The 21398-nt window shown below is 43.2% G+C and overlaps 1 protein-coding gene and 1 long non-coding RNA gene across 5 annotated transcripts; one reads left to right on the top strand and one right to left on the bottom strand.

Annotated features, from left to right (window-relative positions):
• Window positions 1-9052: 9052 nt before the first annotated feature.
• LOC120878460 (cytochrome b-c1 complex subunit 7) lies at window positions 9053-15783 on the bottom strand. Of its 4 annotated transcripts, none has more exons than XR_005724547.1 (5): window positions 15655-15676; window positions 15066-15491; window positions 12820-12891; window positions 11812-11978; window positions 9053-11164 (listed from the first exon to the last, which is right to left on the bottom strand). XR_005724547.1 is itself a non-coding variant. In XM_040261035.1 (5 exons), exons 4-5 carry the CDS (start codon window positions 11971-11973, stop codon window positions 11087-11089), a joined length of 240 nt encoding a protein of 79 aa, XP_040116969.1. In that variant the 5' UTR covers window positions 11974-11978; window positions 12820-12891; window positions 15066-15259; window positions 15655-15719; the 3' UTR covers window positions 9053-11086. The 4 variants fall into 4 exon arrangements, 2 of the variants coding, with proteins under 2 accessions (XP_040116969.1, XP_040116968.1); XM_040261035.1 differs by having other exon boundaries at window positions 15066-15259; window positions 15655-15719; XM_040261034.1 differs by lacking the exon at window positions 15066-15491 and having other exon boundaries at window positions 15655-15783.
• Window positions 15784-15807: 24 nt separating this feature from the next.
• LOC120878462 lies at window positions 15808-19220 on the top strand. Its single transcript, XR_005724550.1, has 2 exons — window positions 15808-15896; window positions 19096-19220. It is a non-coding gene; the product is annotated as an uncharacterized LOC120878462 (long non-coding RNA).
• Window positions 19221-21398: the final 2178 nt, after the last annotated feature.

The following is a 21398-nucleotide window of genomic DNA, read 5'->3' as shown; positions in this document are numbered from 1 at the left end:
ACCAGGAGTATATTGAAGTGAGAGTGACTCTGGTTTTTTGTTTGTACACTTTTAAAACAGATTGTGTGACTTCGATTTCAAGTTTTTTATTATAATAATAAAGTTCTTTTGGAGAATGGCAGCCTGATAAAGGACCCCAGTGTACTTAAATGAGCTGCCTGAAGAAGAAAGACCGAAGAACTCACTGAGTTAGTGTTACGCCCCCCTCAGGCCTCCAGCCCAGGCTCCTCTTCCTCCAGGATGATGCTCCTGGTGACTGGTTCATTCCTGCAGTGTACACATGGTGGCGTGTCCACATCAGGGCCCCCAGCACCCAAGCATGCTCTTGGTGAGTCTCAGGAGGTAATCCTCAAGTGTGAGTCCTGGTGGAAGGCAAAGCCCTGCCTCTTGTCACCAGAGCTTTAGGAGCAATGCACCCTCTTCTAGCAGTCGACATGAGGTGTCTGATCCAGGCTCCACCAACTGGATGTTCGACCTCAAGATTTTGTCTTTTGGGGACAACACAGGCACAGAGCTAGAAATTAACCAGGCCAGCAGCGGGGTCCAGCAGTTGCAGTGGTCAGTGCAGGGCTTCAGCTTCATCCTAGGGCAGGACGGGGGGCTGTGTGTCCTTGAGTTCATCCATCCTCTTCTGGAGGCTTCTCTCTTGCCTTCTGTGATAGGCTGAATAACAGCCTCCATCCCTAGATATATCCTGTAAATCCTTGACACCTGTGAATATGTTACTTTCCATGATAAAAGGGACTTTGCAGATGTGACTCAGTTAAGAATCTTTAGATGGTGAGATTGTCCTGGACTATCTGGGTGGGCCCAGTGTAATCGACAAAGAGTCTTTATAAGAAAAGGTGAGGGAGAGGGCATTCGTGGTGGGAGAAGGCCATTAGCCGATGGCAGCAGGGATTGGAGGGATATAGCCACAAGCCAGGCAATGCTGGCAGCCTTGACAAGCTGCAAGAATAAATGAACAGATTCTCCCACAGAATCTGCAGAAGGAATCAGCCTTGCTGACCCCTTGATTTTAGCTCCCTCAGACTTATGGGCTTCTGACCTCCAGAATGGTAAAACGATAGATTTGGCTGGTTTCAAGCTAAGTTTGCCCCGATTTGTTACAGCAGCAGTAGGAAACTCATACACCTTCCATTGATTTCATGACATTCTCCAGATGAGATGTCTTTTTAATTCAGCCACAATCCATTCCAGTTGCTTATCACCCACCTCCAGCCCTCAGCGTGGGGTTGGATCCATGCTCCGTGCTTCCACGTCATCCCCTGCTTTCTCTGATGAAGCCCTGCTCACTCCGAGTGGTGACACTACCAGCTGGGCTTCCTCCCTCTCCTGACTGCAAACTCAACAAGCAGGGAAGTTGAGTGTGCTCCATCTTTGGACCCCAGCATCTGGGACAACCTGTGAATAAATGTTAGTAAAATGAACAGATCAGAACTTATTAGTATGTAAACATGTGCCAAAAAGGTGAAAGCACCTTGTTGTTATTTAGTCACTTCGTTGTGTCCAACTCTTTTGTGACCCCATGGACTGTAGCCTGCCAGGCTCCTCTGTCCATGGGATTATCCCAGGCAAGAATGCTGCAGTGGGCTGCCATTTCCTTCTCCAGAGGATTGTCCCCACCCAGCGATGGAAACTGTGTCTCCTGCATTGGCAGGAGGATTCTTTACCACTGAGCCACCAGGGAAGCCCTGAGAAGTAAAAAAAAAAACAAAAAACAAAAAACAATCATTTGAATAGATGGAGAAACATTTCATATTAAGTTCCTTTTCTATCTGTGTGTGATCCCGTGGTCTGTAGCCTGCCAGGCCCCTCTGTCCATGGGATTCTTCAGGCAGGAGTACTGGAGCAGGTTGTCATTTCCTCCTCCAGGGGATCTTCCCGACCCAGGGATCAAACCCATGTATCTTATGTCCCCTGCATTGGTAGGCAGATTCTTTACCACTGTGCCACTTGGGAAGCCCTCCTTTTCTGTAGACAATGGAAATTATTTAAAAACGGTATACTTATCTAAAAGTGAAATTCTGCTCTGATTTATGACAAGAGTTTTAAAAAGCTGACTTTCATGTGAACGTCAAATACTAAACATACAATATGTTAGCGAAATCTCTTGGATAGAACTGAAAGCAGAGCAAATGTAATCAATTTATGATATTACTAAAGCCTAAGGGGAAATGAAATGTCCGTTTCAGGAACACTGGGCGTGTCCATGTTTCTCACACTTCAGTATTATTGTAGGACACTCCAGCGGCTCTTTGCAAAATCTTGATGGTCTGCTAAACCTGGCTTTATCCAGGCTGGTGTGGAACACACAATTAAGACACTTGGGCTTAAGAGAGCGCTCTCCCTCGCATGACAGGGAGTTTTAAAGGATTTTCTCCCCTCCCCACCCCCACTGTGTTCCCTAAATTTTTTAAGCCCTTGGACTCTATCCTACAAAAATGTAAAAGCACAAGTGCACACAGATATTCGCTGCAGCTCTATTTGTAACAGCATTCCCTTGGAAGCAACCCAAATGTCAATCACCTGGAAAGTGGTTGAATAAATTACGGGACATCCATAATCTGGAGGGCTATGCATTCCTTAAAAAGAATGAGGTAGTTTTATACACAGAGTACCTGCTTTAAAATCATAGTTCACCGCTCTGCTCAAAACCCTCCGGGCCTTCCAGTTGTATTTACGTAAAATCCAAACTTCTTCCCCAGGAGGGCGCTAGTTGTAACAAACCTGCCTCCCAGTGCAGGAGACGTGAGATGTGGGTTTGATGCCTGGGTCAGGGAGAGCTCCTGGAGAAGGGTATGGTGATCTGTTCCAGAATTCTTGCCTGGAGAACCCTACAGACAGAAGAGCCTGGAGGATGACAGTCCATGGGGTCACACAGAGTCAGACATGACTGAAGTGACTTAGCGAGCACCCAGGGATAAGGCACCTCACGTAGGCACTGTGCCTGCCTCTCTGACCTCAGGGTTTTCTCTCCCTTCTCCATTGGGATTCAGTGTGATGGCCTTCTCCAGCAGCGCCCCCTTCTCCAGCAGCTTCCCCTTCTCCAGCAGCGTCCCCTTACTGGCTCCCTGCCACCAGAGGTCCTTTGCATTTGATGTTTTCTCAGCTAGGAACGCTTTGCACTTGACCTATGTCTCTCAGCTTTAGTTACACAGTAAAACCATCTGCATTCCAGGCCACATCCCAAACCGATCAATTCATATTCTTGGGAGTGGTACCCAGGCAACACAGTGGTTTTGGTTTGGGTTGCTTATTTGTTTTTAAGCTTCCCAGGTGGTCTCCTGCACAGAGAACCAGGGTGGCTTCCCCTGGTGGCTTCTCCTGGTGGCTTCTCTCCAACATTCAGGGCACAGTTTAAATGTCATTTCCTCAGAGAAAAGATGATTGTACTACTTTTAAAGCTAGATAACTGGTAGAGTTTAAAAAGAAAGATAAAAGCAAAAGACAAGTACAAAATGACATCAAATTTGTAAACACAAAGATGGTGAGTATGAGATGGCATACCCCAAAAAGATAGCAGAGCAATATAAAAGCAGATGGAATTTAAATTTCAGTTTGCCCACTGGCTAACTGTGATCCTAGAGCCATTCCTGGCTCTCTGTGAGCCCGTATGAAAAGCAGATAATCATCCCCACCTTGAAGAGTTTTTTTAAGGAATAACAAGACCACACCTGGCACATACTGAACACTAGGTAAATAGTATTAGCCATGATTAAGCAACAAATGGTTTGTTGAAGCAGTAATGTCTCAGAACTTAAAAAATATAGAAAATGTCAAATGTCTGGGGATCAAAGAGGGCTTCTCCAAGTAAGTGGAATTTTACTTTTGTCTTAAAATAAAACTAGAATTTGGCAAGCAGAGAAAATGGTGAGGGTTTCAAGCGGCACCCCCAGGAGCGACAAAGGTTAGAAGCAGAATTTTGCAGAGTGCATTTGGTGAAGAGGGAGTTAAACAAAAAGAAAGAGCTTGCCCAGAAAGACAGTGCAGCCCCATGTCAGGGTGGGCGAACCTTCTGTTTTCTGTCATACAGCATCTTTTTAGCACTGGCATTTCCCTGAATTAAATTGTGTGGAAGAGTACATCTCTGATTGGAAGCAGATCCATCAGGCATAGAGGCAGAGGGGGGCGGCAGGAGACACTGCCTTCGACAGGAGCTTGTGTGATCTCGGGAGGCTGACTCTGGCCTATGAATTGGCCAACCTCAAGGAAGCAGGCTTGTAAGTTTTCCTAGGGACAGACCACAGACTAGTTCTGCTGCCCGTGGTGCTCCCAAGGGAAACCTCGACTACCCTCAGTGGGTGGGAGACCAGCTCTGTGTGAGTCAAGGTTCTCAGCTGCAGGTCAGGCTCCTGCAACCAAGGGATATTCAACGAAGGATCAACTAAAAAAGGACAGGCAAGGTTAAGGGACCAACAAGAGATGGATGTGGGGAGGAAGGGAGCTGCAGGCGTCCTCAGAGGGACGGCCAACCGGCAGCCCAGCAGGAGTGAGCTGGGGGAACAGACACCCCAGTCCCTCTGCTTGTCTGTCCTCTTCTGCAGGTAACTTCCCATTGGCCGAGCCCAGGTGAGAAGCCAGAGGACAAGGTGTCCGTAGATGCAGTCCATACACATCAGTCTCCAGGGCGCAGAGTGGGATGGAGATGTGCAGAGAGTGGATCTGGAATATCCAGTAGGGGAAACAATCTTACAGAAAAGAAGCCCACAGAAGGGGCTGATGACCGGCTCGCATCCGATGCTGGGAAAGGTTGAAGGCAAAGGAAGGGAGCGGCAGAGGATGAAATGGTTATAGCATCTCTGACTCAATGGGTATGAATTTGAGCAAACTCCGAGAGATGCTGAAGGACAGGGATATGAATTTGAGCAAACTCCGAGAGATGCTGAAGGACAGGGAAGCCTGGCATGCTGCAGTCCATGGGGGTCACAGAGAGTGGACACAACTTAGTGACTGAACAAGAACAATCTTCCAGGGATCCCCCTTAGTGGGTCTCCTCTTCCTGTCTCTCTACCTCCCACCTCCACCCCTGCACATGGGCTTGATCATCCAGCCTTACCAACTGGACCTCCTGCTGCTGCTGCTAAGTTGCTTCAGTCGTGTCTGACTCTGTGCGACCCCGTAGATGGCAGCCCACCAGGCTCCCCCGTCCCTGGGACTCTCCAGGCAAGAACACTGGACCTCCTAGTATCTCTCAAAAATATACTCAGTTAAATTCAGTCGCTCAGTCGTGTCCGACTCTTTGCGACCCCATGAATTGCAGCACGCCAGGCCTCCCTGTCCATTACCAACTTCCGGAGTTCACTCAGACTCACATCCATCGAGTCCGTGATGCCATCCAGCCATCTCATCCTTTGTCGTCCCCTTCTCCTCCTGCCCCCAATCCCTCCCAGCATCAGGGTCTTTTCCAATGAGTCAACTCTTCGCATGAGGTGGCCAAAGTACTGGAGTTTCAGCTTTAGCATCATTCCTTCCAAAGAAATCCCAGGGCTGATCTCCTTCAGAATGGACTGGTTGGATCTCCTTGCAGTCCAAGGGACTCTCAAGAGTCTTCTCCAACACCATAGTTCAAAAGCATCAATTCTTTGGTGCTCAGCTTTCTTCACAGTTCAACTCTCACATCCATACATGACCACTGGAAAAACCATAGCCTTGACTAGATGGACCTTAGTCAGCAAAGTAATGTCTCTGCAGCTCACACCATATACCTAATTCCATAGGGATTAAAGATTTATGGTTTTACTTCTCACAGCTAATAGTACTAGATGAAAAACCTCACTGGATATTTATATAACCATGGAGTAAAGCAAGGACTTCTCAAACATGACCTTAAAGGCAAAACCACAGAGGAGAAGACAGATAGACTGTACTACATAAAAATTAGAAACTTCCATTCGACAAAACCCACCATAAACGAAGTTGAAAAGGCATCCAAAAAATAACCAGAACAACATTCAAACAACAGAATAAGAAAGTATCTTTTTAGCAAATTTGAATAAAAGGAGTACTGTCTAAATATATAGAGGTCTCATACAAACTGACCCAAACTGGGCGGGGAGGGGGGGAAAGCAGGGGAACTAAGAAGAAAACTAAACAAATAAAGAAAATGCTGTGAAAATAAAAATAGATGCATAGGCAAAGGACATGAGCATGATAAAGGAGGAAAAACAACTTGATAATAGCATATGGAAACAAGTTTAACTACTCAGTCCAAGAAACACAAATTTAAACAAGAAACCCTTTCTCCAACCAAATTCACCAAGATTGTTCTTAATGAAATACTTGGTACAGGCAGGCGTGCACTGAAAAGAACCCTCAGGACTGCTTGCTTGTTGTTGTTTAGTAGATAAGTTGTGTCAGACTTTTGTGACCCCATGGACTGTAGCCTCTGTCCTTGGGATTTCCCAGGCAAGAATACCGGGGTGGGTTGCCATTTCCTTCTTCAGGGGGTCTTCCCAACCCAGGGATTGAACCCACAACTCCTGCATTGCCAGGCTGATACTTTGCCACTGAGCCACCAGAGAAAGTACAGATTATTACAGTCTTAAAAAAGCAAATTGGCAGTTCCATATTGAGAAACTTTTAACACTCATCCGCCTTAACCTCACTTGAAAAATTTTGGGGATTTTTACTTGCTGGAATCTACTCAAGCACTCTCCTGCTCACAAAGTGCAAGCACTTCAATGCGGCGTGCACCTTCCAGGCTCCACCACCCTCAGCTCCCAGACACTTGCCACTCCATCAGTGTGAAGTCTCTTTCCTTGGCATACACCCTGCTTTGCACTTTCCCGTTTACCTTCCTCCACTTAGCTTGGCTGGCTCTGCTTACTCTTTTGGATTCTGCTAAGTTGTCAGTGGGTGTTCTCTGATCACCTGCCAAATTGATTTAGTTTTCCCTTTTCCACGTATCTGTAACACCCAGTGTATATAGTTTTACAAATAATTTACACACTTGTTTACATATATTACATATTTATATGTCTATTTACATGTCAATCTCCACCATCTTGGTTTCTCCCTTTGTATCCCCTGTACTGGTGATTTTCAAGTAGAGGCAATTCTGTCACCCAGAGGAACATTTAACAAATGCCTAGAGACATTTTGGGTGGCCAGAACTGGAGGAAAATGATGATGCTACTGAACACTCTACAATGTACAGGAAAGCCCCACAACAAACAATTATCCAGCCCAAAATGTCAACAGTGCCAATGTTCAAACAGTCCATCCTACACCTAGCTTCTGCCTAGCATGAGACACAGAAAGCACACACCAAATATATATATATATATGTTGTTGTTTAGTTGCCCAGTCGTGTCCGACTCTTTGCGATCCCATGGACTGCAGCACGCCAGCCCTCTCTGTCCCTCACCATCTTCCAAAGTTTGCCCAAGTTCATGTCCACTGCATCAGTGATGCCTTCCAGCCATCTCATCCTCTGATGCCTTTTTCTCCTTCTGCCCTCAATTTTTCCCAGCATCAGGGACTTTTCAAATGAGTCAGCTGTTTGCATCATGTGACCAAAATACTGGAGCTTCAGCTTCTCTGTCAGTCCTACCAGTGAATATTCAGGGTTGATTTCCCTTAGGACTGACTGGTTTGATCTCCTTGTTGTCCAAGGGACTCTCAGGAGTCTTTTCCAGCACCACAGTTTGGAAGCATCAATTCTCTCATGCTCTGCCTTATGGTCCAGCTCTCACAACTATACGAGACCACCAGGAAGACCATAGCCTTACCATACGGACCTTAGTTGGCAGAGTAATGTCTGCTTTCCAGCACACTGTTTGTTTGTCATAGCTTTCCTGCCGAGAAGTAATCGTCTTCTGATCTCATGGCTGCAGTCACCATCTGCAGTGACTTTAGAACCAAGAGGAAATCTGTCACTACTTCCACTGTTTCCCCTTCTATTTGCCATGAAGTAATGGGGCCAGATGCCATGATCTTAGTTTTCTTAATATTTAGCTTTAAGCAGGCTCTTTCACTCTCTTCCTTCACCCTCATCAAGAGGCTCTTTAGTTCCTCTTCACTTTCTGCCATTAGAGTGGTTATCATCTGCTAGTCTGAGGTTATCAATGTTCCTCCTGTCTTGATTCCAGTTTGTAACTCATCCAGCCCGGCATTTCTCATCATGTGCTCAGTGTATAGGTTAAACAAACAGGGTGACAGCAGACAGCCGGGTGGCACTCCTTTCAATTCCAATCAGTTGTTTCATACAGGGTTCTAATTGTTGCTTCTTTATTTTATATATATATGTATATATGTGTTTACATATAATAAACAACCCCAATTTCTTCTTCCATACAATGGTTGTAATTATATCTATGTCAGAAAGTTGCAGGGAGGATTAAAAGACAACATATGAACAGTGTCTGGTACAAGACTGATACATCAATCAATATTAGTTCATCCTAACAGTTAGTGCATTAATTAAAAATACAGACCCAGGATGTTTTGTTCCTAAAATAATGACTAATTTCATAAACTGCTTCATTTTATAGCTGAGATGTCCATCTATAAAGGATAATGATTGCCTAAATAGTTGGCATCTAGTTTCTAGTTTACTGGCACACCATGTTTTAAATGTATGTATAAGGAATTAGAAGCTGAGTCTTGTAAAACAAATAATTATCTTTTCTGACTTATAGATACAATTTCATAGGCATGTATAAAAATTTTCTTCAAAATAGAATACTAATAGAACAATGATTCAATTGAATAATGTTAGCAGAAATTTCACAGGGATTTATTTTGAAATTACATTTTTGGCATTTATGCCAAAATAGGCAAATGTATTAAAATACAAAGTTAAGCAAATAATACATTTTTTTCAACTGTAGGTGAGATATAGTCAGAATCCAGAATAACACTTTAAATAGTTTGTCATAATACATAACCCACTCAAATACTAACAAGCTTTCTGTAATCTATGCTAAAAATTAACCACCTTTTAACAATTCAGTTCTTCCTCCTTGCTCAATTGTTAACACATACAAAGAAATTTCTTAGCAAAATATAGTTCAGAGGCACCATCTGACCTGAGATCTCAGCTTATAACATGTTGTGGCTTTTAATATGAACACCAGTATAACCAGAATTTAAACAAATTATGGCAAATAAAATATATGTATTTTAACATCTTTAGACTTTATTAGGTGTTCCTTATACAGTCATCTGGTATGTTTAAAGAGTGAGCAATCATATAAAAGGAAACATGGTCCAAACTGATTGAAGTAATAAAATTCTGAAACTAAATAACATCTCATAATTCATTACTCTCATATATTAGATTTCATTACATCAGTATATAGCTTAGTAGTAAATTCTCCTGATGGCCATAAACCTCATAAGGTGTTGTCATCCTGAAAAATGAAGGGGAAGGAGTGGGGGTACACAATGGATAAACCTTCAGCAGTGGTGGTGCTGGGTCCCTTTAAGTCAAGTTGTAGCGCATCGCCACCTAGTGGCTGAATCTAGTACCTCACTCTAATAAAGGAATCTTGCCCTTTAAAGTGAAACGTTTGTCAAATTTTCTCATTCTGTAACAAAAATATATGTCGAATGTACACACCCACTTCTGATTGTTTCACGAATTTTAACTACAGGCATACTTCCTTTATTAGGCTTCACATGTATATATTTTTTACAAATGGGAGGTTTGTGGCAACCGTGTCCAGCACTTTTATTGGTGCCAATTTCCAAAAGCATTTGGAATTCATGTCTTTGTGACATTTCGGCAATTCTTGAAACATTTCAAACTCATTGTATTTGTTATGGTGATCAGTAATTTCTGATGTTATTAGTATAACTTGCTGAAGGCTTAAATGATAAGATTTTTTAGCAAGAATCTATCTTAGTTAAGGTACATATATTGGTTTTTTAAAGCAGTGTTACTACACACTTAATTGTACAGTTGTAATTTTTACATGCACTGGGAAACCAAAAACTGTGTGACTCACTTTATTATAGTATTTGCTTTATTGTGGTGGTCTGGACTTGAACTCACTGTATCTCTGGGGCATGCCTCTAAATACAAGAATTGTTTTTCACACTCGTTCAAGGTAAAATCCCAATTAGAGATGGTCTACCATACACAGCACTGGCTTGTGGAACACTGTAGACTGCAGGTTCCACAATTCCTTTCCCTACTTGCTGTGGTTCTGTGTTCTCACTTTCAGCGAAGTAAGCATTTTAGAATTTAGGGGTGGGAATGATGACATTATAGAATGGTTCTAATATGTAACTGGACTGTAGCTTTACTTTTAAATATTACTATCCAATGCTTACAACAGATCTTTTTTTTTTTTCTGGCTGCACCCCTAAGCATGTAGAATCTTAGGTTCCCTGACCAAGGATTGAACCTGTGCCCCTGCAATCAATGGAAGCATGGCATCTTAACCACTGGACTGCCAGGGGAGTCCCACAATAGACTTTAATGGTCGCTTCCTAAGTGGAAAAGCCACTGGGAGCTGAAAAGTGTCTCGCCTTTTTCTACTTTTTATTTTCTGATATCCCAATCCTGGCAGACTAGGAAGTGCATCCTCTCTCCTTTTGTTCAGTAACTTTCAAAGTTTGAGAGCCAGTCTGCTGCTGTTTATATACGTTATGCTAAGTCGCTTCAGTCGTGTCTGACTCTCTGATCTTATGGACTGTAGCCCGCCAGGATCCTCTGTCCACAGGGATTCTCCAGGCAAGAATACTGGATGGCGTGGGTTGCCATTTCCTTCTCCAGGGGACCTTCCCAACACAGGGATTGAACCCACATCTCTTATGTCTCCTGCACTGGTAAGAGGATTCTTTACGACCAGCCCCACGTGGGAAGCCCTGTGCTATTTACTTCAGATAAAACAAAGTCCCTGGTGGTTGTTTCTTGCTCCAGTCCATCCTTGCAAGGAAGGCCCTGCTGGGGCTTCGAGATATCTTGCTAATCTACAGTAGCAACATAAATTCAGTAGTTATTCAGAATAAGGTTTAGAACTCCAAAACTCCAACAATTATATTTATTTAAAGTAATACATTTACAGCCCAAATAGTTCTACATTGTACATTTCAGGTTTAACCAACTTCATAAAAATACTTGAGGACAGTTAAATTATTTCTTTGCCCATTCTTCTCTCTCTTTTCTTTCCCGAATAACCTCTTTCAGATACGGTTCAAGGTAGAATTTATCCTAAAGAATGAACAAAAGAAAAATATTATATGCCATCATCACATATTGATATATCCCAAATATTCAACAGGTATTAAACAACAAAAGAAATCTACAAAACTTATTTCCAACTTAAGAAAATATATTCTCAAGCAGACTAAAAACTATCTGCTTTTCATTTATGTAAAATGCCACAAAAATATTGTAATAAGCCGTTCTGATATCAGAGGGTCTGTCAAAGAGAAAGGAATGAGAGTCCACAAATTTGGCCTAGTTTCAATGCAGTCCAAGGGGTGAGGGATTGCTTTAGAGTCCTTTCTAGGAGCCAGAAAGCCACTAAATGGGCTGATCACATAAACACCCTTTCTTCATTCGAGCAGAGTGCAAAAGGAGAGCATGGCCTGGGAGGGAGAAGACCTGGATTCTACTCCTGTATCTCTATCTCAGGGATGGGTTTAGTGATCTGGAAAGTCACTTCATCGCTAAATCTCAATGTGTTTATCTTGAAAACAGAGCTAACATTTGCTCTAACCTCATGAGACTATCATAAGGATGTTGATCTGACACAACTTTAAGAACTCTAAAGCACTATACAATCAATGTGTTCTTTGTTTCTAATATTCAACCCTTAGTGGCCAACATTATCAAATACAAAAAAACTGTCCTACCTCCTCATATTTTGTCCACTGCTCTTTAGGCAGGATCTGCTGCCTCATGCTGAGGTCCAGTGCTCTCTTAATGCGAAACACTCTATCATTATAAAGGTTCTCAGGAAGCCTTCTTATGGCTTCTTTTACATCGTCATTCTCATATATTGTGTCATCTCGCATTAAGCCTATGGTAAAAAACAAGTTAGAATGAATATGCATCTTGAAAATAACTTTTTAAAAAAGAAGTAAAATTTTGACTTATAACTTAAGTCATTAACTTGGGTGATATATCCAGAAATAGTTATGATGGAAACTCAATGCAATTTCACATACAATAATGGGTTATTTAATGGATTATTTCTTAAATGGTACTGTGGAAACAATGAGTCTTTAAAATGTATTTCCACAAAGTTCACATTTTATCTACAGTAATTTTTAAAAACATTTAAAATGTCTACTGTGTTTTTAAACACTTATCAATAAACCACGTCTCTACCTTATTATAGTTTGCAATTCTGAGCTCGAGGAATTAAAGAACCTTAAAATGACAGTGTACTAAGGAACCATTAGCATTTAATGATGCTTCCATCAGGCTTCAGTTACAAAAGATGAAGTTCACCACAAAGTATAAAGTTCTAAAAAAAGTTCAGAAATCAACTAACTGTAAAGACAGCAGACAATTTTAACATTTGAAAAATCTCTACTTTCAAAGTTCACATAACTTAAATTTTAAAATGCTAAGGAGAGGAGCTGAGAGAGGGAACATATAATAAGGAAAATGTTCTGCTCTCATATTTCAAGAACATAAATCATGTCCACCTCATACATTTGGGACAATTCCATCCCTCTCTTCTCAATAATAAAAAGGAAATGGATTTAACAATAAAATGTGACTTAATTTTAAAATTTAAGGTACACAGGTACGAATAGTTCATTTATTCTGAAGATCCATAATATAGTAGTACTCCTACAAAAGCACTATACTCAGAAAAAGAAGAAAACAAAATAAGGAGCACAAATACTCACCCAGTTTATTGAACCCAGCAGCATTGTAATACCATTTTCGAATACCCTCCAGCCACTTGCTTGATGCTGAAACTGATAGTCAGACTATTAATTGCTAATAATCCTACTTCCTGTGCAAACACAGGAAGGAATTTCTTTTAAAAGTATATACTCTATATATTGTAGGTAAAAACTGCTCACTATGTCTATCAACAAAAGTGATTGCAGGTAAAAACTGGACAGTAAGGAAAAAGGATAAACTCAAACACCTGAAAGACCTATAGGTATGGTTACAGTCCCTCACTATCTGCAAGGGATTGATTTCAGGACCCCCCTCAGATACCAAACTCCAAGAGGCTCAAGTCTCCCATATAAAACGGTACAGTGTTTGCATATAATCCAAGCATGTTTTCCTATTTTAAATTTTCTCTGGGCTGTGCTTAGTCGCTCAGTCGTGTATGACTCTTTGCAACCCTATATGGATTGTAGCCCACCAGGCTCCTCAGTCCCTCAGATTTTCCAGGAAAGAATACTGAAGGGGGTTGCCATTTCCTCCTCCAGGCAATCTTCCCAACCCAGGGATCAAACCCACATCTCTTGAGTCTCCAGAGGGATTCTTTACTACCACTGCCACCTTAATACAATGTAAGAGCGATGTAAATAGGTGTAAATACAAAATAAATGCTATGTAAATAGATGGCTGAGAGCAGCAAGTTCAAGTTTTGTTTTTTTGAACTCTGTGAATTTTTTTCTTCAAAGTATTTTCCATCAGGAGGTTGGCTGAATTCTCCAGTGTGGAACCAGAGGACAGAGGGCCAACTGTATCGCCACTCCAGCTTTTCAGGTCAAGCATCCCATTCCATTATGCCCCCTTGCTGCCATCAGAATTAAAGGAGTGGGGGGTGGAAAGGAAACTGGGAACTTCTCCATTATTTGCAATTTCAGAAACAGGTTACAGGAAATAACTTTTTAAATAACTTTTCAAGGGAGTTGGGAGTTGTATGAAAAGATGAGATTTCAGGATACACTAGCAGATCTAAATGACCCCCATCTTCCAAAACTTTTATTTTACATTACTTTTATTTCACTTGGCTACCCTCTTTAAAAATATATGTATTTCTGGGAGGGTTTTGATCCCATATGGACTAGTAAAAGAAGCACATTTCCCTCTTCCCCAGCAGCTAACTTTCCATGGAGGGAATGAATATTTCAAAGTGTATGAGGAGAAACAGGTCATGTTAAAACTCTTTCCGAAACAGAACTGAGCTTGATGGGTGACCCAGTAGGAGCTAAAGGCAACATGACAGTGTCTGAGGTTTCCAGGAGAGACGTGGTCCAGAGAGGGAAGTCCGGAAAGTTTAAGTCTTCTTTTAAAATTGTGTCTTAGGGATAGTCCCTAAGCAAGGAGGGAAAACAAACTCTCTTTTGATTCAACCTCTTAGACATCACAGCTTTGGTAACTCCCTTTGGAAATTAAGCACCAGGTGTATAATGTTGCTTCTAAAATAACAACAAATCGTCAACAATCTACAGACACATTTGTAGGAGAGAATTACTTGAAAACATATTTACCAGTGATGGTAATAATGTTTAATATTCACTGAACACTTACTGTGTGCCAGACACTATTCTATTTGTTTTACTCCCAAGCGTGAGTTACTTACAACCCGCCCCGTCCTTGCAAAAGAGCAATAAGTATTACATAAGTTATCCCATCCAAGATCAGAGGCAGCCAGTGATGGGAGCTGAGGCCAGGTCTACGTAGTTTCCAAACACAGCACTGAAGCACAATGTCTTCAGTAGTTGTCTAGTTAAGGAAATTATGAATTTTTAAATGTCTCCGCCACTCCCCAAAAGCTCAATGTCATTTAGGTTAACGAATTGTTCTGGCAATCTGGTGTTTCCTAATAGCTTCACAACTGCTGGGGGTACAGAAATAGGGACCAATATTTTTTTTAAAAAGCTAGGAGGTATGTGTGTGTTCAGTCACCTGCGACTCTTTGCGACCCCATGGACTGCAGCCCACCAGCTTCCACTGTCTATGGAATTTTTCAGGCAATACTAAAGCGGGTTGCTATTTCCTACTCCACAGGATCTTCCCCACCCGGGGTTCCAACCCGCGTCTCCTGCACTGGCAGGCGGGTTAGGGACTGACAAAAAAGGCGGGGTGGGGAAGGAGTGGGGAGAGAACTGTATTTTTTCACGTTGTTTAAATATTCCAGTAATATCTGCGTTCTATTCCATAATAAACACATCTGTTCCAATACCTAGAATAGATGCAAATGTCTCCAAATCCAAAGACCAAGTGGATGTTCCAGATAAGCCAAGGTCATTAAACTGAAGCTTCGCCGTAACCCTCACTCACTCAGCTGCCTCTAAATTCCGTTTGAGAAGCGCGAGAGGTTCAGCGAGGCTTCCAATTCTGTTTCCTCCGGCCACTTCGCCTCAGTTATTTTATCGCCTACAAGGAAAACTGACACTGTCCTCCTTGCGCTGAAAGAACGGACCTAGCTAACGCACACGACAGTAAATGCTCACAGTAAACGCTCGGTTCACTTGGGTTGAGAGCCACTATCTATCTCCTGGAGCCCCTGAACTTCTTCTAAGGTCGAGAGGAGAAGGGCTCAGAGCTCGAGCATCCGGAGCGCCAGGGCTATGGGGGCCACCGCGAGCAACTTCACCAACAGCAGGCCCTGGAGACGGAATGGGGGTGGGCCCAAGGTGGGCTGGAGCCGCCTCCTTCCCTCCCGCCAAAAACCCGCCCTTTTAGACCGAGCACAGGGAGAGAAGCAAGTTGCTACGAGTATAAAAGGTTCAGCGCAGCGAGGCCCGCCAGGTAGGCCGCCCGTCACTTACCAGCTGGCCGGCCCGCCATGTTGACCTGACACAGAAGCGTTGCCTCCTGGGTAAGTCCTAGAGGTCGAGCAGGGCCCAGGGCGCAGGCGCGTTGCGTCACGTCGTGCGGCGCGTAGGGCGGGGAGACGCTCGCGCAGGCGCAGTTCTGGCGGCCAGTCTTTGGCGTCTGAGGGCCTGCTCCTGTCGGTCACGATTATGCTAATCTCGTAGGCGTGGAACCGCGACACGTTCCCTGCGACAAGGTGGGAAAAAACACTAGGCGAGGAATTAGAACTGGAGAAGGAAATGGCAACGCGCTCCAGTATTCTCGCCTGGAGAATCCCATGGACAGAGGAGCCGATGGTCCATAGGGTCGCAAAGAGTCGGACACGACTGAAGCGACTTAGCACGCACGCAGGCAAGGAATTAGAACACCAGATCTTTAGCCTGGCTTCTGTTACTGACGAGCTCTGAGAGGTTGGGCAGTAATAACTGCGTCCTTTGTGTCAAGCAACACGCTAAGCGTTTTATGAACTTATTTTAATTTCATTCTAAACCTATAAGATAAATACGGTGATTGTACCCATTTTAGAGAAGAGGAAACTGAAGCTCTGAAAGGTTGCATAAATTGTCCAAGGGCGCTTAAACTAGGAGGAATCCAGATTCACCTTCCAGAATCTGAGACTCTAGATAAAATGTCGTTGTTCAGTTGCTAAATCCTGACTCTTTTGCAACCCCATGGGCTAAAGCCCAGTCAGGCTCCTCTGTGCCTGGAAGTTCCCAGGCAAGAATACTGGAATGGGTTGCCATTTCCTTCTCCACAGGATTTTCTTGACCCAGGGATTGAACCTGTGTCTCCTGCATTGGCAGCCAGATTCTCTACCACTGAGCCACCAGGAAGCCCCAAAGATACAACTTTGGCACTCCGTGATCCTAGGGCCATATGCTACACCACTGACCCAGGGGAAACTAACCCTCTGTCACCTTCAGTTTCTCCAGGTGAAGTTCTACATCAAGCCATTTCAGTGATAGTCTTGTTGAGAAGAACAATTTAATACTAAATTTGAACTGTAGCAGAATTTTAATGCAATTTTAAGGTAAAAGTACATTTTAAAGGTTTCAGTCCAACTTAAGTCTAAAGTGTAAAAGACTAGGGACAGCAGGATCACAAATTGTTGGGGTAGAAGAATTTTACTAAAGGTTGCAGAACAGAATAATTGGTTAATTTGTGGGTGAGGCAGGCCGAGGGGACAAGTGAGACCATCTCTTTACACCTTTTATCAAAATAAACTCCAGGTGTATTAAAGAGATTTAAAAGTATTAAAAAACAACAACAACAAAATACCCTAGAGACAAAACAGTTGGGTTTGGTTACGATGTTTGATGCTTACTGAGTTACTGATGAACTTCTACACCAATACAGTCTTGGGCTGCTCAGTGTATGGTAACAAACTACCATAGACTGGGTAGCTTAAGAAAACAAATTTACTTTCTCACAGTTCTCTCCAGTTAGAAGCATAAGATGAAGGCACCAGAATGGTCAGTTTCAGTTGAGAGCTCTTTTCCTGGGGCTTGTATAGGGTGCCCTTCTTACTGTGCCCTCACATGGCGGAGAGAGCAAGCTCTTTTGTATCCCTTACAAGGACATTGATACCTTCATCTAAACATATTATCTCCCAAAGTTTTGCAGTTTGGGCGGGGTGGGTGGTGGTCGGAGGACACAATTTGGTTCATAGCAACTACCCACCAGAAACCACTTGTTTTCTTCTGTCCTAAGCTGAGATTTGGGGCAGTATAGAATGCCATCTAATTGTAAATTTGAAAGGTTTAATGGTCTTAGTCACAATCCAGATCTAAAATCTTGTTGGCATCTACCTTTTTTTTTCTTCTGTGACGCCACAGTTTCTCCTATTACTCAGCACTATATGCCGTACTAAAAAGCTAATGAATGCCTGTTCCCAGACTAGATTAGCCAAAGTGAAGCTGGAAGATAAGAAGAAATGCAGTGCATTGGTAAGCTGGTAAATTGCCTTACAAGAACTCAGTAAATTCTTCTCCCTTCTTCCCTACCCTTCAAGTTTGTTTGCTGATTAGAGGGTGAAGGTGGCAAGAGAAGGGAAACCTTTTCAAGGGATTATACCCAGGACTGTCACAAAACCAGCCCCTAAAGAGAAGGCAATGGCACCCTACTCCAGTACTCTTGCCTGGAATATCCCATGGACAGAGGAGCCTGATAGGCTGCAGTCCATGGGGTCGCTAAGAGTCGGATACGACTGAGCGACTTCACTTTCACTTTTCACTTTCATGAGTTGGAGAAGGAAATGGCAACCCACTCCAGTGTTCTTGCCTGGAGAATCCCAGGGGCAGGGGAGCCTGGTGGGCTGCCATCTATGAGGTCGCACAGAGTCGGACACGACTGAAGTGACTTAGCAGCAAAGGTATTAGGATGATCACAAGCTGGAATCAAGATTTCCTGGAGAAATGTCAACAACCTCAGATATGCAGATGATACTATAATGACAGAAAGTGAAGAGGAACTAAAGAATCTCTTGATGGGGGTCAAAGAGGAGAGTGAAAAAGTTGGCTTAAAACTCAAGATTCAGAAAACTGAGATCATGGCATCTGGTCCCATTACTTCATGGCGAATAGAAGAGGAAAAAGTGGAAGCAGTGGCAGATTTTATTTTCTTGGGCTTCAAAATCACTGTGGATGGTGATTGCAGCCATGAAATTAAAAGATGCCTGCTCCTTGTCAGAAAAGTTATGACAAACTTAGCATATTTAAAAGCATCCCTTTGCTGATAAAAGTCCATACAGTCAAAGTTTTGGTTTTTCCAGTAGTCATGTGTTGACAGAAGAGCTGGACCATAAAGAAGGCTGAGTGCTGAAAACCTGATGCTTTAAAACTGTGGTGCTGGAGAAAACTCGAGAGTCCTTTGGGCAGCAAGGAGATCAAATCCTAAAGGAAATCAATCCTGAATATTCATTGGAAGGATTGTTGCTGAAGCTCCAATACTCTGACCACCTGATGGGAAGAGCCGACTCACTGGAAAAGGCTCTGATACTGGGAAAGATTGAAGGCAAAAGGAAAAGGGGGCAACAGAGGACTCTGCTGAGATAGTGTCCAACTCTGGTTAGATAGCATCAGCAACTCAAAGGACATGAATTTGAGCAAACTCTGGGAGACATTGGAGGACAGAGGAGCCTGGTGCACTGCAGTCCATGGGGTTGCCGAGTCAGACACGACTTGTGGCTAAACAATAGGTATTAAGCCTAGAGAGCCTGGACATTTGCTGATAGCCATTAGAATTGATTAAAACTTTATTTTTTATTTTCCTTCTGGCATACGGCAGGATTGCACTTCTCCGTCCCTAAAGATAGGCATGCCTGTGTGATACTTTGACAAAGAAAAATGTGAGAAAATTTTAACAACAATTTTTCACATTCCTTTCCCCTTCCATAGATGGGCTACATTCCAGACATGATTGAAGCTCCACCAACCTCCATCACTCAGATAATGTGGAACAGAAACTATTTGGCCCCAAGTTGGACATGTGTGAGATTAAAAACGTCTCTGGTTCTAAATCACATGTGGCTTTAGGGTTGTTCATTACAGCAGCATAGCTAGCCTGTTCTGAGTGGGTAGTTAACTAAGGCAAAATGAAGTTCTGAGCCTTAGAAAGACCAGGCAGTTTGGTTCCATGCTATGCCTCCTGGCTGAACCTTCTTCCACGTTCCCTGTTTATTTTCTATAATTTATTGTTGGTTGCACTGGGTCTTCATTTCTGCGAGTGGGCAGCAATGCTCTAGTTATGGAGAGCATGGGCTTCTCATTGTATGGGCTTTTGCTGCAGAGCACAGGTTCTACAGCTCCTGGGCTGTAGACCGTGGGCTTAGTAGTTGTGGTGCATGGGCTTAATTGCTCCACCACATATATCTTCCCAGACGAGGGACTGAACCTGTGTTCCCTGCATTAGCTTTAGCAGGCAGACTCATCCACTGTACCACCAGGGAAGTCCCTGTGTTCCCTGTTTACTGAGCTCATCTGTTAGAGAACTCCATGAAGACATATATCTATGCCACACTCACCACTGTATTCTAATCTGTTGAGGGAATGAGTCAAATACATTAATAGGAAGATCCCGACCAATTACGAGTTAGTTTAGTGTCTCAATTTCAGGACGTCTAGAACACAGAACCCCAGTGCACAACTAACTATCCCTAAAGTTAGTTCCTTTAAACACCGGTGCTCCTAGTTCTGCTCCACGTGGACCTGCGGGGCCTCTTCACTCCCTTCTGTGGTGCTCAGGGGTCAGAGCTGGGTCATCCCAGTGCACCTTCCACCTCTTTTCTCCACTAGAATCATCAGACTTTTTCCCATCCTGGCTCAGGGTTCCAGGAGGACATGCACAGATGTACACGTGTTCCATGAACCAGAGTGACCAGAACGCACCGCCTGGGTCAGTGTGGGAGCGGACTACAACGGGAGTGCAAATACCAGGGTGGCTTCCTGAGGGCCACCAGTGTCAACAGTCTCGTGATCCTAAGGCAGATACCTGAAGCCATGATGCCTCATCTCACAAATAATCAGATCCTGTGCCCAGGATCACATGTCTAGATGGGAAACAGGAAAAAATAGTGTCATTTCATGCTAAATCTTTATACCCCGGCCATAAGACAAAGGTTTGTTATGTGGCCTTTTACTACGTCTCATTGCTGTCCTTCAAATGATTTTCCTATCCCTTTTTCTTTCCAGATTCTCAGTAGCCAACTGTGGGCAACTTTCAATATCTTTCTTTGCTCAGGAACATAACGGTGCAGATAAACCAAAATCGAATCTGTTCTGTAGCAAAATGTAAGAGAGTACTAGCTACTAGATGGATAATATGGCATGCTCTGAACTCCTAACAGGTAAACGACCCAATCAAAAAATGGGCCAAAGAACTAAATAGACATTTCTCCAAAGAAGACATACAGATGGCTAACCAACACATGAAAAGATGCTCAACATCGCTCATTATCAGAGAAATGTAAATCAAGACCACAATGAGGTACCATTTCACAGCAGTCAGAATGGCTGCGATCCAAAAGTCTACAAGCAATAAATGCTGGAGAGGGTGTGGAGAAAAGGGAACCCTCTTAATTCCCAAACTAGTACAGCCACTATGGAGAACAGTGTGCAGATTCCTTAAAAAACTGGAAATAGAACTGCCTTATGACCCAGCAATCCCACTGCTGGGCACACACACACACCGAGGAAACCAGAATAGAAAGAGACCCGTGTACCTCAATGTTCATTGCAGCACTGCTTATAATAGCCAGGACATGGAAGCAACCTAGATGTCCATCAGCAGATGAATGGATAAGAAAGCTGTGGTACATATACACAATGGAGTATTACTCAGCCATTACATTTCAATCAGTTCTAATGGGGTGGATGAAACTGGGGCCGATTATACAGAGTGAAGTAAGCCAGAAAGAAAAACACCAATACAGCATACTAACACATATATATGGAATTTAGAAAGATGGTAACGATAACCCTGTATGCGAGACAGCAAAAGAGACACAGATGTATAGAACAGACTTTTGGACTCTGAGGGAGAGGGAGAGGGTGGGATGATTTAGGAGAATGGCATTGAAATGTGTATAATATCATGTAAGAAACAAATCGCCATTCTAGGTTCAATGCAGGATACAGGATGCTTGGGGCTGGTGCACTGGGATGACCCAGAGAGATGGTATGGGGAGGGAGGTGGGAGGGGG

This window comes from Oryx dammah, unplaced genomic scaffold (assembly GCF_014754425.2).
Source record: "Oryx dammah isolate SB20612 unplaced genomic scaffold, SCBI_Odam_1.1 HiC_scaffold_19, whole genome shotgun sequence".
NCBI classification, from domain to species: Eukaryota; Metazoa; Chordata; class Mammalia; order Artiodactyla; family Bovidae; genus Oryx; species Oryx dammah.
The sequence above is the reverse complement of the archived record's forward strand: the minus strand, read 5'-3'. Positions and strand labels throughout refer to the sequence as shown.